Source organism: Gekko japonicus, unplaced genomic scaffold (assembly GCF_001447785.1).
Source record: "Gekko japonicus isolate JY-2015 unplaced genomic scaffold, Gekko_japonicus_V1.1 scaffold369, whole genome shotgun sequence".
Lineage (NCBI taxonomy): Eukaryota > Metazoa > Chordata > Lepidosauria > Squamata > Gekkonidae > Gekko > Gekko japonicus.
Window position 1 is genome coordinate 939,355 of NW_015160846.1, and position 18,862 is coordinate 958,216.

An 18,862-nucleotide genomic window follows, 5' to 3' on the forward strand; every position below is an offset into this window, starting at 1 on the left:
CGGGAGCCACATGCAGCTCTTTCACACATATTGTGTAGCTCCTGGCAGGGCAAGCTGGGGAAGCGAAGGGGAGGCGTGCTTTTCCTTCCTTCCTTCCTTCCCCCTCCCTCCCTCCCATTTGCTTTCTTTGTTTCTCTCTCTTTCCACCTCTCTCTCTCTCCATCTCCCTCCCTCCCTCTCTCTCTCCCTCTCTCTCAGACAAATAAATATCATTAGCAAACAAATATTGTTGGACAAAAACAGACAGACTGTTTTTACCCCTTTTACTTTTGGCAGTCTCGTTTAATGCTAATAAAAAGCAAATTTGCATGTTTTAAAAGAAAAACATGTGATATTTGCTCGTGTCTTGTGGCTCGCAAACATCTGACGTTTATTCTATGTGGCTCTTAAGCTGAGCACGTTTGGCCACCCCGGCTGAGAGCCTTTCTCATTTAGCTTCGGATATCGCCCCCTACTGACAAATGGTAGCCCAAAAATGCAGGGGTCAAGAATTTGTCGGAGGAGAGGACGTCACTGTTGTTGTCCAATCACTCCCTGTGCTCACCCTGTAATTTGCTGTTTGGAAGGAACGCTGCAGAGCACAGCCGTGTCTTGGTCCCCCGGGCACTGCCTCAAGCATGAAATGCCACTTTCAACTACCGAGGCAGACGCAATCTTGCTTCCAGCTCACTGACAGGATGCAACGGAAGGACAGGAGTTCTCTTGCTCCTTTCCTCCGGCAGAGAGAAGAGGAGGAGACTGGATTTATAATGGTAGAAATCCAATCTTCTTCTTCTACCCCACCCTTCACTACCCAAAGGAGTCTCAGAGCAGCTTACAATCGCCTTCCCTTCCCCACAACGGACACCCCTGGGGGGTAGATGGGGCTGAGAGAGCTCTTTCTAGGACTGCCCTTGAGAGAACAGCTCTGAACTTGTGACTGACCCAAGGTCACCCAGCTGGTTGCATGTGGAGGAGGAGTGGGGAATCAATCCCGGTTCTCCCAGATTAGAGCCCGCGCTCCCAACCACTACACCAAACTGGCTCCCAGGCAGCACACCTGAGCTTTGCTGGAGCCAGCCTCCCACCCAATGAGCCTCCGCAGGGCTTGCTAGCTCCTATTTCAGAGCAAGGACAGGGCTTGTAAGAGCCACAAAAGGTTTCGCCGCAACCGGTCATTCTCTCCAAGGGGGGAAGAAAATAACGAAGACCAAAAAACAACAAAAAAGTAATGGTTTAATTTTTTTGCTCGGTTTTACAAAGAATCTCCAGCAGAAACGGTTTGCATTTTTGTAACCGTAACCCTTGTGTTGTGCTATGCACCCCTGGGCTGTTTCTGAAACAGCGCTTCCCAGGGAAAAAAAGAGGTCGAGACTTGGACCGGGAGGAGGTTCACCAAGGAGGGAAACTTCTCCATCCGAGACGGGCATCCCCGCCGCCCATCACAAACTGCTAATTGATCTTGCTCACAATGTAGAGACCAGCGCAGCGTAAAAGGGAAACAGAGGAACCTCTTTCTGATCTCAGTGAATGTCGGGGGAACTCCCTGCTGGGCATCCCCACGAAAAGGTCGGCTCCGGCACGCCTCTTTTTCTTCGCTTGAGGAGGGCAGTTCGGGGACGCTCCCTTCGGAGACCATCCGCAGACGGAAAGTCCACTTGTGCCACTTCAGCCAGAGCAGAGCGTGTCGTGCCCGACAATCTCCGCTTTAGTGTGACGACGACAACAACAACAAAAAAACAGACCAACCCGCCCAGCTTCGAACCGTTCCACAAGTGACCTCAAGTGGTTTGGATATACAATTCTTAAACAGAAACCATGCATAAGATAGTTTTGCATATATAATATGTAAGACGTTCTGAAATTCTTTACAAAAAAAGAAGGCATAGGGAAAGCTCATTGCGGTAAATGAGACCTGGGGGGGGGAAAGAAGCTAGAAAAAAACATCAAATTCTAGGAGGGAAAAGATGGATTAAAGTCACTGGCTGTGTCAACTGTTCTTCTTCAGCCTCTCTGCTCTTCGTGCCTCGGTTTTCGGATATGTACGGGGGACTCTCGCAACGACCGCTTGCTTCCATTGGAAACACCCCATGGAATTCCGTGCCTTGCAAAAGAACCCCGCAAGCCCGATTCTCAATTCTCTAGGTGATTCGTGTCACTCTGTCAAAGACAGGCAAGGGCCCATATGGGGGGGGGGATGTGTTGGGACCCCGTCCCAAGAGAGTTCAGGTAGGACAGACACTTTCCTTTGCGGAGAAAAACAGACGCCCTCAGTCGGAATGGCTGAACGGCTGGGCCAAGAAGCTTCAAGACTGCAACACGGTGAGGGCAATTGCGAGAGGAATGTGGAAGAACCGTTGGCCCCGGGAAAGGGAAGGGGGGTCCCCCTCCACGCTCATGCACATTTGTGGGCTGGAATGAACTTCACAATCACGTCGTCGGAGGTGCCCAAACACCATCTAGGCTAGCGAGTTCAAGGAAGACAAGAGGTTGATTCCTGAGAGCGAGGGAGAGTGGAACTAAGCCACTGCCTGATCGCAGACCGGGATTTGAGACCAGCTCTTCGAAACAAGGTTCGGGAGACGGACACCATCCTATCACCCGAGGGGTCCCATCGCTTTCTGCGAGTGGGAATGACGGGGCAGGCTACGATATGATGGGCACACGGACGCACATACACACTTCCCACCACAGAATTCAAGGACAAGAGAAGGGGAGCGCTCTGGAACACCCAGGAGCCTCAGCGCTGGATAGGCACGTCCACCCCATGGTGGGGGTCAGGCCCTGCCCACCTCATCTGAATTGCTGATGGCGCCGGTCGCGGGAGGGGGCGGCAATGCATCCAGCCAGCACTGGAGCCAAGCTGGCGCATGCCACACAAAGCCGGCACAGGGCGGCACAACCGCCAGCACTCCTGGTTTGATTAGAAAAAGGCTGATGCGGCACATGGGGACACAGACATTCCAACTGGAACTCAGCCAGACCTGCCTGCGATACCCAGCACTGCTGCGCAACTCACCGAACTCCAACCGGCGACACGCCCGAGAAAGAGAATGGCTGCGCTCAGCAGAAAGGCCCTGACCCACAAGGCGCCGGCCGATGTCACACGAGGCGCTCTCCTCCTTCCCAGCCGTGCCACAAGCTGCCCTACAGGCTCTGCATGTTCTAGCGCAGGAGGAAATGGCCCTCTGGTAGCACACCCTGATCCCACTGCACACCTGTGCCTGGAAACCAAGCAAAGGTTCCAGCAACTGGGGGGTGGGCGGGGGTGGGAAGAGACGGCAAGGGAAGGATTCTTCAGACCTGCTCTCAGGCCGCACCCCCAGAAGGGAGGGGAGGAGGAGCCAATTCCAGGCAGCCCAGGACACCCACCCCGAAGCAACAAACCAGTGGAGGGGATTTTCTCTGGCTTTGCCCGAGGCAACACCGGCCTCCGCCAAGATCACAGCACCAAGACCCTCTGTTTTTTTCGCCTCTCTCAGCGTGAGACCTTGCCGTGGAATGCTTTTACAAGTGCGAAAAGGAAAAGAAATGCCCACGTCTTCAGAAATTCAATCTCAGACTCTTAAGCCGGCCGAGCAAACAAACATTCTTGGTTCTCCTTTTGTTATTTCACAAAATGTGTTTTCCCTCTGATGGAAAGCGAGTGGACACAGAACCATCGGCTGCGGGGTTTCTGGCAAGTGCCCTCTGGTGGCACGGAATTGAGCCGACTTGCAGTACTTCTGCAGGCGACGTTACGGTCCCTTTGGCCAAGAAGCGACAGGCCCACCGTGCCGTGAGCTACCCAAGGCCAGCCCCAGGAGGCCGAGGGAGCAGACAGGAGAAGAGGCCCCCCTCGCCCCCACCCCGGCCAGCAGGGCTGTGCCCTGAAACAAACCGCCCCCCGTGCTTTGTGGTACTGGAGTCATGCAGCCAGGGCCCAGGCGTGCCTCGCTCTGCCCCGGAGGGAGCAGCTGTCCCCAGGAGAAGCCCCCGTCTTCCTCAACCCGAGTACGCTAGCCCTTCCCCTGGCCTTTCACGTCACGGAGACAGGAATGCGGCCTTACCTCTCTGCTACGCGCCTCCGTCGTCGTCTGCAAACTGTCCTGGGGCACGTTAACCCCCCCCCCCCCCCGACTCCTGCGAGAGAAAGAGCCACTGGGAGCGACACAGTGGACACTCAGAACGTTGTGACCCTTGACAGAAAAAAAACGCAGCACCCAGCCAGCCCCGGGCACCCTGCCACGTCCCCCCCGGCTTTAAAGCTCACGTGCCAACCCCCGTTCGCCACCAGTGTTTGTGCCGATTTGAGAACAAACCGGGCTGAGAGGCCAGCCCTTCAAGTGGCCGAGGGAAGGAGCCTCCTTGGGGTTTGTTTGCCTTTTTTACTTAACCCAATGATGCCAAAGGCGGACTAGGGACTTCTCCAACACGTCCGCTCATCGTGGCCGAAGGGAGGAGGAAGAAAGTGAGCAGGAAGCAGGCAGAACGCGGAGGAGTTTTGGGGTGAGGGGGGAATGGGAAAGGCACGTGCAAATGCTCACCCCCAACACACACACACACAGGCTTTTCACAACTGCTCCTTCCATGGGCAGTTCAATGGCAAAGGATGGGCGGTAAGACCGAAAGAGAAGCTGCCTCAAGTGGCCTGCCTGTGGACAGAACCGTTTGGCCCCTGAGCGGGGGGAGTGGGGGACAGACAGGCCCATTTTGGCCTCCAAGTGCTGAGCTGCGGAAACCTGTCCTGCAAATCTCCAGCCGCCGTGGCTTACCACGAAGAAACATTAAGATACAGAGAGAGAGACAGGCGGACAGGAGGCTGCGACACCCCCAGAGGCTTTGGTCACAATCCCGAGGACAGTCTCGGCTGAAGAGGGAGGGAGGCCCCCCCCGGGGGGCCTCAGCCGTCTTCTTCGTCGTCGCTGATGAGGTCCCTTTTGTCGGGGTCAGTCTCCCGCCCGCGCAAGAAGTCCTCCCGGATGGCTTCGAGTTCCATCAGCTCCAGGCGGACCTTCTCCAGGTGGAAGGCCCTCCGGTTCCGGATCTGGCGCAGCGGGAAGGGGTTCAGGTCCCCGAAAGCGATGCTGATGAGTTTCCTGGGAAGAAGAGCACGGCCGCCGGTGAGCGCCTGGGACCTGGGCTGGGGTCTCCCCACCCCCAAAGGCAGACCAAGCAGCTTCAAAACACACCCACCCCATCCCTGTATTCACGGCCTCAGCCAGTCCTCGTGGGGGCAGGGGATGGAGGAAGAGAGCGCTGCTGCAGTGTTCCCTCTAAGCTGAGTCAGTGTGGGCTAGCTCACAGTTTTCTGGCCTCCGGCTCACACACGTTTGACTCAGCTCAGGAAGGATGTGGTTCCAGAGCCAACTAATGGATGCAGCAGCCAAATCAGCTCGCTCACTTTAATGCCAGGAGCTAAAAAAGCAGGATTTTTGCTCACAAGACTCCACAGCTGAGAGGGAGGCATTGCTCTGCTGCAGGGGGCTCTGTTGTTAAGACTGTGTTAAGTCCCAGGGACGGGGTCCCTTTCTTCCTCGTAGGGCTCAATCTCCAGACCCCTGATCATCCTGATATCTAATGAAATTCTAACCCACCCACCCCCCGGCTCTGCATCAGACTTAGTATTGTCTCCTTGAATCTGCAGGGTTAGAAGTTAAAGCGGCCCTTCTTGACCAGCCAAGCAGCTTTCTCACCTGGCGTCGAGGATCGTGCGCGTGAAGTACCGGAGGTACTTGAAAATGGATGTCGAGTCTTGCAGCTTTAAGATCTCCTCCTCTTTGAACTTGAAGAGGGCCAAGGCAAAGCGGAAGATTACCTGGAGGGGATGATGACAACCCGTGAGTTCGGAGGGGGGGGGAGCTTCCCAGATCCCGGGGACTTGAGCTGGCCGCATGGCAGGGACAGAAAATGCCACATTTCACTGCCCTGGGGTCTCTCCCACCCTCACCTACAAAACATGTGCCATTCATACACACACCCAACCACCAACTTCTGCCCATTTCGCCAGGTACTGCCCGGCTCCTAGCATTGAAAGCTGAGATTTGCAGGGCATTTAGTTTTGCAGTGATGCAGAATTCATACAATTCTGGTTACTGTTATTTGCCAGTTTCCTTCGAGGCAGAGTGTTTTGTTCACCCAGTTTAACAGTCAGGACCAGTGTTCCCTCTAAGCTGAGTTAGTGCGAGCCGGCTCACAGTTCTTTACCCTCCGGCTCACAGATTCTGGTCTTGGCTCAGGAAGGAGGGCTCCAGAGCAACCTAGTTTACGCAGTAGCCAAACCGCTCGCTCACGACTTCAATGCCACCAGCTCACAAAGTAGGATTTTTGCTCACAAGACTCCATAGCTGAGAGGGAGGCACTGCTCAGGACTCCCGATGACTGAGCCTCTCCAGAAAGATTGTTAGCCACGGCCCTCGGGATACTCTTCGATACAGGCACAAAAGAACTTCCCTCTGTATCGCAACCCTAGTTTGGGACATCTCACGATGTTAAGGAAGGCCGGATGGCCCAGGCTGCCCCAATCTCCTCAGATCTCAGAAGCTAAGTAGGGTCAGCCCTGGTTAGTCCTTGGATGGGAGACCACCAAGGAAGCCCAGGGTTGCTACGCAGAGGCAGGCGATCGCAGACCACCTCTGTTTGTCTTTTTTTCTGACCTGGCTAGACCAGGCTTGCCTAATGCTCATCAGAATTTGGAAGCTAAGTAGGATCAGGCCTGGTTAGTCCTTGAATGGGAGACCACCGAGGAAGTCCAGGGTTGCTACGCAGAGGCAGGCGAGGGCAAACCGCCTCTGTTTGTCTTTTGTCCTGACCTGGCTAGACCAGGCTAGCCTGATTTTGTTGGATCTCAGAAATTCAGCAGGGTTGGCTTCGTACTGGGACGGGAGACCAAGAAAGTGTCAGAGTCCCAAGTCAAACACACTCAACAACAGTCCTTCAAGGAAGTTCAGTTTATTGACAGTGGTACTTAGGTCACGGCTCAACACGCTCTGTGTTGGGAATGGGGGATTAGCGGGAAGCCAGATGATTATACTCATTTCGTACTGGGGCCCCCGATGGCAAGAGACCAATAAGGAGGGCACCTGAGCGTGCCCAAAGTAAAACGTCTCACGGCTCCCAGTGAGCAAAAATGGCACGGCGGGGTGGGGCTTCAAGGACAGAGCCGACATAAGGAAAGAGCCAGGAGTGCATACACCAAGGTGAGCGGGAGGGCCAGGGCCGGAGAGAGGAGGCGGAGGATGGGAAAGAAACCAGAAAGCACCCATGACGGCGTCGGCCAACACAAAGAAGTCCAGGGTGCTACGCAGAGGCAGGCAAAGACAAACCACCGCTGAACGTCTCTTCCCTTGAAATCCCCACCGGGTTTCCCCCCAGTAGGCAGCTGCTCTGATCTGGACGGCACAGGTTAGCCCAATCCCGGGAGCTAAGCAGGGGCGGCCTTGGCTAATATTGGGAGGGGAGCAATGTTCCCTCTAAGCTGAGTTACTGTGAGCTAGCTCACGTTTTTTTAGCCTCCGGCTCACAATTTTTTGTTTTAGCTCAGGCAGGATGGCTCCAGAGCAGACTAACTTATGCAGCAGCCAAATCGTTTGCTCACAACTTTAATGCCAGTGGCTCACAGAGTAGAATTTTTGCTCACAAGACTTCACAGCATAGAGGGGACATTGGATGGGAGACCTCCAAGGAATACCAGGGTCACGACACAGAGGCAGGGAGGGGCAAACCACCACTGAACATCTCTTACCCTGAAATCCCCACCAGGGGTCACCGTAAGTCAACTGTGACTTGACGGCTCTGTACACACACACGCAATGAGAGCGGGAGACAAACACCCTTGATGAGACGCCCTCTGCCACGTGTGCCCCAAGCGACTACCTTGAGCGCAGGAAGGCTCCCGCAGCCGCACACACTCACGCGCACCATCCCCACCCGTACCTTGGGCCCCTCGTACAGAAAGGAGTCCCAGATCTTGAAGAGGACGTCGGTGGCCACGCTGTCCACGAACACCACCAGGAACCAGTTGAAGGTGATGAGGGAGGAGTCCACCCGGTACTGCTCCAGGTGGGCGTGCAGCCGCGGCAGCTTCTCACTCATCAGGTCCTTGAAGACTCGCTGGTCAACCTGGACACACACAGTGCAAGAAAGAGGGGAGAAGGTGGGGGTTCTCAAGAGATGCTGCGCAGCATCGGAAGGACCAAGAAAAGCGGGCACAGGAGCTACTCGGAGCAAGAACATCTGAACAGCCCTGCCGGATCAGACACGCTGCTTGCTCCGTTAAGACAGCAAACAACACTTTGCGTTTACTATGAACTTTTTGCTATTTTCAGGCTTCATTTTGCTCCTAGTGGGCAAAGGCTGTACACAGAGAAACAGCCAAACTGCTTTAAATGTGAAGTGCATCATTTGTCTGATTGCTTCAAAGAAAAGGGGGGGGGGGACAGCAAGCACTTGTCAAAGCATCCAAACTGCTTTTGCCAGGACACTAGGAAAAGGGGACCGGGTGCAAATCTTGCAGAGGAATCCTACCAGCTCGGTTTCCTCCATAAGTAAAATTCCTAGAGACCTACTTGCCCCCCCCCCCCCCGACACCTAACCTACGAACAACCCCCCAAATAGAAAGCACTGTGATCTTGAAAAGTCAGCGTTCGGGGCCTAGAATAGCCATCGTGGGAGCCATTCCTCCTCCCACCATGTGGCTGCAAACAGACAAAGCACACTTCAGAGCGTCAGCGTCGTCGTATTTGCACTGTGCTCTGGGAGGTGCCGGCTGACCTGCCAAGAGCCTCCAAGGCCAGAAAAGTTAACAGCCGCCCACTCTTTCACACCAAGGCCTGGCTCAAGTGCCCTGCTGAAACCACAAGCCTTCCCACTTGTTCCCGTCGCAGCTCTTAAGTCAACAAAGTGGCTTTCAGAGTAAGCAGCTGAGAGACGCATCCGACTGGGGCAAAGCCTTTCCCCCCTGCAAAGCACCATCCACTGTGGGAGGCCTGTGCTGGGACTGCACCACTTCAGCCTGCAGGGGGCGCTCACGTGGTTCACAGCTCCTCCAGGAAGGAAGGAAGGAAGGAAGGAAGGAAGGAAGAGAGAGACAGGGAGGGAGAGAGAGAGAAAGAGAGACAGAAGTAAAGGAAGAGAGAGAGGGAGGGAGAGAGAGAGAGAGAGAGAGAGAGAAAGAAAGAAAGAAAGAAAGAAAAAGAAAGAAATAGGTAAAGGAAGGAAGAGAGAGAGAGACAGAATGAGAGAAAATGAGAGAAAATGAAAGAAAGAAATAAGTAAAGGAAGGAAGGGAGAAAGAGAGAAAGGGAGGGGGAGGGGAGAGAAAGGGAGGGAGGGTCCCGTGAACACAGAAGAGGAGAATCAGCACAAAGGGCTCCCGCCTGGGTTACTCCCCTGTAGACTCATTTTCAAGGGGGCATTTTCTGTCCCTCCATACATGGGCATGGCACTTCACAGGGTACCAGATGAGAGGCCCCTGCCCCAAGGAGCTACCACTCTCAAATGGGGCCTGAGGGAGGCAACGGAGAGAGAGGGGGAAGGCAGGCAAAGGTGGGGGTGAACGTGGGACGGGCACGCACTCCCCTCCCAGCGACTCACGCTTCCCCCTGACATCAGAAGGCGTATGCCAAAGGCTTGCCCAAAGGGCGAGTGTGTGTGTGTCGGTGTGTGTGTGTCACACAAGTCTTTTTTGGGAGGCAATTCCAGACACAAGGAAACCAATGTGGCTGGTGTGCCGTAGCAGTTAGAGTGTCAAACTAGGACCAAGGACGGCTGGGTTCGAATCCCTCCTTCACCCCAGGAAGCCTGCCAGGTGACTTTGGGCCTGTCACAATCTCTCAGCTGAGCCCACCCTCACAAGGCTGCTGTGGTGAAGATTCAGTGGAGGGAAACCACGTGGAAATGCCGCTTTGGGTCCCTGATCGGGAAGAAAAGCAGGACAGAAATGTTTTAAAAACACAATATAAGGGTGTAAAAGCAGGTGTCTCATTGAGAGAGAAAATTCTAGCGCAGAGAAGCGTTCTTTCAGGCAACGCTCCCCGCCGCAGTCTGCACTCTGCTCCAGCCCTGGTGCCTCTCCTGCCTTAAGGGGCGGAATGGGCGCTTTCCTGTGCTCCCTACCTGGGACCCGAGGAGGGTTTTCGTGTAATAGTCCCGAGCCATGAAGATTTCCACGATTGTCACAAGGCACCAAAAAGCGTCTTCCTGCTCCAAGTAGAGAAGGGCAATTGCTGCCAGTCTGGAAAGAGAGAAAGGAAAAAAGAAATGAACAATCCCCGGGGAAGAGTTCCGGAAAATGGTTAGAATCGGCACTGGGGACCAAGCGAGGGGCAGGACCGACACAGCTTGGCTTGATCCAGCAGAGAGCTTCCCTGCCCTCCAGTTTGGTGTCATGGTTAGGTGTGCGGACTCTAATCTGGGAGAACCCGGTTTGATTCCCCACTCCTCCACTCGCAGCTGCTGGATGACCTTGGGCAAGCCATAGTTCTGTCAGAGCTGTCCTTGAAAAAAGGTGCCCCACCGGACTCTGAATTTGTTCTACTGCTTCAGACCAACACGGCTGACTACCTCTGTGTGTGTGTGTTGGTGTGCATGGCTGTATTAAATTGGCGCCTCTGTGTTCCAGCAGCCCCTCTCTTCTCCCCTTTCCCACCAGACCGGTGGGTGGGCTCTGGCCTTTATTCTGCGCCCCGTCAATTACAGTTTTTCTAACCACTCGTGGCAAGGGGGCGGGGCTACGTGAGAAAGGGCCTTTTCAGTGGCAGCCCCGCGATTACAGCACAACCTTCCCAGCGAGGTACGCCCGGCTCCCTTACTTTCGATCTTTAGGAGGCAGCTGGAGATCGTTTTGTTGAGGACCATACTTGATTACTTTACTCACTTTGATTTGATTACTTTCAATTTTTAGGAGGCAGTTTTTATTTAGGACTGCATTTGGTTAAGTTTACGACCAGTCTGGAGTTGTGATTTTTTAAAATTTTGGTTTTTATATTTTTAGTGTATTTTATTTTATACGCTGTAAACCACCTTGAGCTCTGAGAAAGCCAGCTAATGAATGTTGCAGTGGAGGGAAAGAATTCTAGAAGGGCATCTTGCCCTAGCTAGATGTTCTGCCTTTCCATCTGGCAGATGGAATTCAAGGCAGGAATTCAAGGCAGGAATTAGATTCAGGTCGGGTCGCTGTGTTGGTCTGAAGCGGCAGAACCAAATGTGAGTCCAGTCAGGCACCTTTAAGACCAACAAAGGTTTGTTCAAGGTCTGAGCTTTTGTGTGCATGGCGCACTTTTTCAAATGGTATTTGTGCCTGCACACCAAAGCTCACACCTTGAATAAAGCTTTGTTGGTCTTAAAGGTGCCTGACTGGACTCACATTTGGTTCTGCCGCTTCAGACCAACACAGCGACCCGACCTGAATCTAATTCCTGCCTTGAATTCCTGCCTTGAATTCCATCTGCCAGATGGAAAGGCAGAACATCTAGCTAGGGCAAGATGCCCTTCTAGAATTCTTTCCCTCCACTGCAACATTCATTAGCTGGCTTTCTCAGAGCTCAAGGTGGTTTACAGCGTATAAAATAAAATACACTAAAAATATAAAAACCAAAATTTTAAAAAATCACAACTCCAGACTGGTCGTAAACTTAACCAAATGCAGTCCTAAATAAAAACTGCCTCCTAAAAATTGAAAGTAATCAAATCAAAGTGAGTAAAGTAATCAAGTATGGTCCTCAACAAAACGATCTCCAGCTGCCTCCTAAAGATCGAAAGTAAGGGAGCCGGGCGTACCTCGCTGGGAAGGTTGTGCTGTAATCGCGGGGCTGCCACTGAAAAGGCCCTTTCTCACATAGCCCCGCCCCCTTGCCACAAGTGGTTAGAAAAACTGTAATTGACCGGGCGCAGAATAAAGGCCAGAGCCCACCCACCGGTCTGGTGGGAAAGGGGAGAAGAGAGGGGCTGCTGGAACACAGAGGCGCCAATTTAATACAGCCATGCACACCAACACACACACACACAGAGGTAGTCAGCCGTGTCGGTCTGAAGCAGTAGAACAAATTCAGAGTCCAGTGGGGCACCTTTAAGACCAACCGAGGTTTATTCCAGGTGTGCGCTTTCGTGGGCACGCACGCTTTTTCAAATACCTTTTCAAAACTGAGAGTCTCAGATTTATTTTGATATATTTATTGCTTTACGACTGTTGGCCTTATAACCTTAGTTTGCTATTTAATTCGGTTTTTGCACAGCTTAAAACATCTTCATCAAGTTACACGTTAATTCGCTGTTCAGCCCACCTATATGTCTGAACCTCACCTCCCATTCCACTGTACTTGAAGACGTGTGCCTGCACACGAAAGTCCATACCTTGAATAAACCTTTGTTGGTCTTAAAGGTGCCCCACTGGACTCTGAATTTGTTCTACACACACACAAACACACACCCATGTGCCAACTCCCGCAACACAACCAGGAATCTGCACGGGAGGGGCAGCTCAAGACCCTCACCTGTTGAGACCCTGGCAGTATCCGATGTCGGGATTCCGCCACGAATAGGCAAGCAGGACGTTCCGTAGCTTCTGGATCCCCTCAGAGGTGGGCGACGCGTAGTGCTTGTTGTTGGGCAGGGTCCGCAGGAGGTCCAGCTCGATCTGCTTGGAGGCCGGGTTCTGCTTCTTCAGGGCGTTCTGGAGCAGGTTCTGGAAGTAGCCCGGCTCGGCGCTGTCCCTGAACTTCTTGACGTGGAGGCCGACACACCACTTCCACATCTTGGAGCGGTGGGCGTGGGGGATCCCCGACCGGATGAGGTTCTTCAGCTCCACGCAGCGCACCATCTCCCGGTTGACCGTGCTGGCCAGGTAGTTCTCCCACTTCACCCCCAGGGACGTCTCCTGGTTCTCCGTCAGGGAGAGGGACTTCAGGTCCAGGGCCCGCACCTTGGCGACCAGCCTCTCTTCCTCGTCGTCCTCGGGGACGGTCCGAAACCCGTAAACATCGTATTCGCTGTCAGAGAAGAGAGAAGAGGCTGGGATTAACGGAGAGACTCCTGGCCAGGGAGCAAAAATGCTCAAGCAAGGTACAAAACAGTCACCTGAAGCCGGCCATAAGTTCCTTGCAATTTGGGAATTTTGTGTGCCTGTGCCTGGAAGTCATGGCGACCGCTGGCGACGTCTACGGGGACCAAGCGACCAGGGACACCACCAGGAACCAGTTGAAGGTGATGAGGGAGGAGTCCTGGCCTATCCAGGTCGGGGCAGCTCCTTGCAATTGTGAAGGAGCACATCAGTGTTTGCCAAGTGTGAATGCAACAAGGGTTAACTCTGGATTAGATGAATTCACACTATCAACTATCCGAGGCAGGTTTTAGATCAATATAATTGTCATTGAGAATTCCCTCTGCCCACCAAGACATTTTATTTGTGACATACTGAAACACAAGCTTCTGTTTTTCCAGGGCAGCTACGACACTGTGTTCGAATCCTGTCGGCTGTGTGATCAAACAACTCCAAAGGAGGGGATCGGCTTGGCTGAAGGCTACCGAGGGAGTTTGTGAGATCTGCACTCCGAAGCAGCAAAAGGGAGCTCTGCTGGGGTACCTAAGCAAAGCGCCAGGCGGGAAGTCAGCTGGGGCCCGAGGGTTACCTGACCAGGTGAGGCTTAAACACAGTCTGTTCCGGCTGGTCGCTCGTGTCCACTCGCAAGGCGTCTTCCAGGAGCTGAGCGACCACGTCGTGGTTGGGCCTCTGCCCCTCCGAGCAAACCGGCGTCTTCATTTCTTGAAGCAGGATTAAGTACTTGCTCTCCACCTGGCAGAGTTTGGCTTCCAGGCTGGTGCACTGCGGAGAAGGAGACACCAAAAGACGGCTTCAATTGCAGAACACAATCCCTTGGATTATTATTGTTTCTTTAGATTCCTCATCTGAATTTCAGGCATTTCAGAAAAGCGGTGAGCAGCTGACCTTCGCCACCAAGTCCCGCTCGCGGTTTTCGGCGTTCCTTCGCAAGGCGGAGAGTTCCAGGATCTCCTTATTCAAGAATTTGTTCTGGGTTTTGTAACCCTGAAGACTGTCCTGTCGAGAAAGGGGAACTGCATGAAGAACGCGCAGGTGTGAGGACAGGATACAGAAACACTTCTGGGCTCCGGGCCAAACCTTCCCTCCCAAGCCAAAGCCTCTCTCGCATGGACAGCCACTCTCGCAGGGTCTACCCGGGCACATCTGCAAGAATCAACCATGCAGTTCCGCAGGCTGCCTTCTTTGTGCTGGCCCTTCTTCTCCCTGGCCTTGTCTCCACTGCCGGACCCTCACATTCACTGAAGGTTTCTTTCTGTCTCATCCCTGCTCCTGCAACTGAGGCTTAAAAAGGACACAGCACCAGTTCAGGACTTGTGCCATTCTGCGTCTTGTCCTTAACGTGCCCTGGACTTTTCGGACAAGACAAGGGTCAGGCCTACATGACGCAATACCCAGACCTCGGCTGGCTGAAGCTTTGCAACGCAGCTGCACGCTCAGGGACAAAAGAGGGGAAGCCAAGCAGATCATGTTTTTAAAAATTACTATACGATGGGCCAGAACCTGCCGCCAGGAAAGCGATAACCACAAGAAGAGCGCAAGCTAATCGCCAGTCCGTCCACTTTCCTGGGAAACAGGACTTGGTGTGAATTCCAACACACCTGATTCCTTTGCCTTTAGAATGTTTCCTTCTCCCGAGCCGCTTCCCTCCCCCCCCCAATTATTTTCAATTTTCATGTTAGGGTCAGTGAGAGCCGGCTTGTCTTTTTCCCCAAGGACATTCTGCACTTCCAAGACTACTTAAGAGTTTCATTTCTGAAATAAGGCTTCCAGAAACATTTTTAGTGCAAGATCTGAAGGTCCCCCAGAACACACCGAGATAATAAGACGAAGCAGAAGAGGGGGAGGAAGAGGAGGAGGAGGAGAAGGAAGAAGAAGCATTCGATTTATTCGGAGTCTCAGACTTCTCTCGGAGTCTCAGAGCGGCTGACAATCTCCTTCCCTCCCCCTCCCCCACAACAGACACCCCGTGAGGTTATGTGAGGCTGAGAGAGCTCTTTTGAGGACTGCCCTTGAGAGAACAGCTCTGAAGGAACTTGTGACTAACCCAAGGTCACCGAGCTGGCTGCATGTGGAGGAGTGGGGAATCAAACCTGGTTCCCCAGATTAGAGTCGGCCGCTCCTAACCACTACACCAGGAAGCGGACAGTGGCAGTGGGCAGCTGAAATGCCCCACTCCGGGATTAAGAGCCCGAGCCAAGGATCAGAGCCTAGCGCAGGCCAGCCCAATTAGACACCACACTGCCAAGGAGGAAACCTCCCAGGCAAGACCCTGAAGAGCTGTAAGGAGGGGCTGTGGCTCAGTGGCAGAGCCTCTGCTTGGCACGCAGAAGGTCCCAGGTTCAATCCCCGGCATCTCCAATGAAAAGGACCAGGCAGGAGGTGATGGGAAAGACCTCCGCCTGAGACCCTGGAGAGCGGCTGCCAGTCAGAGCAGACAATACTGACTTTGACGGACAGACATTCTGATTCAGTCCAAGGCAACTTCATATGTACAGTTCTGCAATTGTCCTCCGGTACAGTTCAGACATGACCCAGTCCAAGTTCCTCTGCCAGAGAGAGGAGGAGGAGGAACCCAGGGAGGCCATACCCCCTCTGCCCCCCCCAACCATCCCACCACCTTTTCTTGACGAACTCTTCCGACACGCGACACGGCAGCTGGAAAAGTGCAGCCACTGTGACCTGGGCACAAAGACTCACCCGCCCCCCTTCTGTTCGGCTCCCCCTTCCGCCCAGCCGGCCACGGAGAACGTGAGTTGCCGCATCCACGAGGGCTTTTCCTTTCCTACCTCTAAGGTGCCACCCTCTGTCCCACACGGCCAGTCTTGTCCCACAAACTATTACTGGGGTTGGGGAGACAGCGACACATTCGCTTGACAAACCTGCTGCTGGACGCGGGGGGTGGGGAGCGAGCAGCAGGGGCATCGATTGCGGGGAGGAGGGGGGAAGGGAGGCGAATCCAGCCCCTACCTTCAGCCGGTCGAGTTCCTGCAGCTCCCTGTTGGCCGAGGGGGACGCGGGTGCCTGGGCTGCGCCACTTGGGCTGGAGGCCTGCTCCTGGCACTCGGTCAGCTCCCGGGAGAGCTTCACAATGACCTCGTCCTTGGCCTGGATGGTCTCCATCAGCATGCCCAGCCGCTCGCTCAGCTCCCCGACCGTGCCCTTCAGGCTGCGGGCCTCCTGCCGCAGGCTCTCCTTCTCCAGCATCAGCCGCTCCAGCTGGTCGTTCAGGCCCAGGATCTGGTGGTCTTTCTGGCGCAGCAGCTCCAGCTGGCCTTTGGGGCTCACGTCGCAGAGGTGGCCGGGGAAGTACTTGTCGTACTGGGACGACCGGACCGTCTGCTGCAGGAGGCGCACGAGTTCCTGGGGGGGGCGCTGGCTAAAGATAAACTATATATATAAATAAATAAAATAAAAGAATAATATTTAACGCCAAGTTCAGTAATTCAGAAATATCACTATATAAAGCCAAGGTGTTCTTGCAAGAAACAACAAATATACAGACAGAAAAAGAAAGTCCCAAATATTTCAGTGCGTCTCACTCCAGTTGTATTGTAATATCACAGTCAATGTTCCCTCTAAGCTGTGGAGTCTTGTGAGCAAAAATTCTGCTTTGTGAGCTACCGGCATTAAAGTTGTGAGCAGGTGATTTGACTGCTGCATAAATCAGTTTGCTCTGGAACCATCCTTGCTGAGCTAAGACCAAAATCTGTGAGTCGGAGGCTAAAAAAATGTGAGCGAGCTCACAATAACTCAGCTTACAGGGAACATTGATCACAGTCCAGCTTGACACGCATAGTTCCTGAATAATCCAAACATTCTTGAATTCCATAAGCCATAGAGAGAGCAAGCCACAGAGTCCGGATGCAAGCTGCCGCGTTTCAAATAATTCTTTCCCAAAACCAATAGGCTGAAGTGAGACACACTGAAATATTTGGGACTTTCTTTTTCTATCTTTCTGTGTATTTGTTGTTTCTTGCAAGAACGCCTTGGCTTTATATAGTTATATTTCTGAGTTACTGAACTTAGCATTAACTATTATTTATATATATATATATATTTTGTTTACCTTTAGCCAGCGGTTTTTTGTGCTTTGTACCCATTCATGTATGCTGGTTCCCCTCCAGTTTTGTTTTTCTGAAGCCAAAACTTGCCCGCAGACGTTCGCCATGGACAGGACTTGCTGACCACAAACACAAGTCTCCTCTAAAGCACAGAGGCCTGCCACGCTCCCTTCTACCCGACCCCAATGCTGTCCAGCATCCAGTCCAAAACCATCTTTTTTGGTATTTTTACGTGTGTGTGTCTGTGTGCGCGCACATGTGAGTGTGTGTGCCCCTGGAAGTCATGGCGACCTCTGGAGACTGAGCCCTACTGGGGGCCTGGAGGATATTCAGAGAGGCGGGCTGAGTAAAGCCTGCTCTTCAAGACAACAAAGGTGAGTCCTGCCTGGAAACCTCGGAGCACATCTTAAGAAGCTCCGGGGATTAACAGCAGGACAACAGGACACTGCAAGCCAGTTTTGGGAACTCATACACTGGACCCCTAAGCGGCTTTTAAGCATTTCATGAAGCCATTTTAAGGCATCGGTCTAGGTCGGCTGGCAGGGATTTGACGGCACAAGAGCCCCTCAGCTGGACTGAAGGAGGTTTCAAGCAGTCGTCGAGATCAGCCATGAAAAGCAAGGAAGCGGGGATAGGAGACTGAGTGGCAGGAAACAGTTCCAACGACCTCAGAAATAGAGAGGAAGTCAGCCAAGGGATTTTAAAACGGGAAAGGGCCGATCAAGTTATGGTCTCGGCATGGCCCACCACACAAGCTCCCTGGGTGCAGGACCGGACCTGGCCCCTGGAGCACGAGCTGGGTAAACCAGAAGACGAAGAAGAGTCAGGTTTTATACCTCGCTTTTCTCTACCCAAAGAAGTCTCAAAGCAGCTTACAATCGCCTTCCCTCCCTCTGTCTGCAACAGGCCCCTCGTGAGGCAGGTGGGGCTGAGGGAGTTCTGAGAGAACCGGGACTGGCCCGATGGTGCAACCTCATCTGGAGTACTGTGTACCGTTCTGGTCACCAAACCTCCAAAAGGATATTATAGCATTGGGAAAAGTGCAGGAAAGTGCAACTAGAATGATAAAAGGGTTGGAACACTTTCCCTATGAAGAAAGGCTAAAACGCTTGGGGCTCTTTAGCTTGGAGAAAACAACGGCTGAGGAGGTGACATGATCGAGGTTTATAAGATTATGCATGGGAAAGAGCAGGTAGAGAAAGAGGTACTTTTATCCCTTTCTCACAATACAAGAACTTGTGGGCACGCCATGAAATTGCTGAGCAGTCGGGTTAGAACGGATAAAAAGAAGTCCTTCCTCACCTAAAGAGTGATTCACACGTGGAATTCATTGCCCCAGGAGGCGGCAGCAGCTACAAGCATGAATGGCTTCAAGAGCTAATCAGATAAGCATATGGAGCAGAGGTCCATCAGTGGCTATTAGCCACAAGGTAAAGATAGGGGCTCTGGGGCAAGTGATGCTCTGTCTTCTTGGTGCTTGGGGGGGGGAGGCGGCAGTGGGAGGGCTTCTAGTGTCCTGGCCCCACCGGTAGACCTCCTGATAGCACCTGGTATTTCTGGCCACTGTGTGACACAGAGTGTTGGACTGGGTGGGCCTTTGGCCTGATCCAACATTGGCGTCTCTTATGTTCTTATATGGAGCAGAAGTCCATCAGTGGCTGTTAGCCACAAGGTATAGATAGGAACTCTCGGTCTGGGGCAAGGGATGCTCTGTATCCCTAGTGCTGGGGTGGGGGGGCCAACAGTGCGGGGCCTTCGTACCCTGGCCCCGCCGCTGGACCTCCTG

General features: G+C 53.3%; 1 protein-coding gene across 1 annotated transcript in view; it reads right to left on the reverse strand.

Annotated features, from left to right (window-relative positions):
- Window positions 1-1,232: 1,232 nt before the first annotated feature.
- The window catches only part of TBC1D2B (TBC1 domain family member 2B), a 34,635-nt gene continuing 17,005 nt past the window's right edge, over window positions 1,233-18,862 (reverse strand). The window contains exons 4-11 of the mRNA XM_015420147.1: window positions 15,983-16,402; window positions 13,901-14,011; window positions 13,584-13,777; window positions 12,450-12,944; window positions 10,075-10,192; window positions 7,894-8,079; window positions 5,655-5,776; window positions 1,233-5,057 (exon numbers count right to left, since the gene is read on the reverse strand). Of these exons, the coding sequence (XP_015275633.1) occupies window positions 4,862-5,057; window positions 5,655-5,776; window positions 7,894-8,079; window positions 10,075-10,192; window positions 12,450-12,944; window positions 13,584-13,777; window positions 13,901-14,011; window positions 15,983-16,402 (1,842 nt within the window). The 3' untranslated portion in view covers window positions 1,233-4,861. The remainder of the gene's footprint in view (window positions 5,058-5,654; window positions 5,777-7,893; window positions 8,080-10,074; window positions 10,193-12,449; window positions 12,945-13,583; window positions 13,778-13,900; window positions 14,012-15,982; window positions 16,403-18,862) is intronic.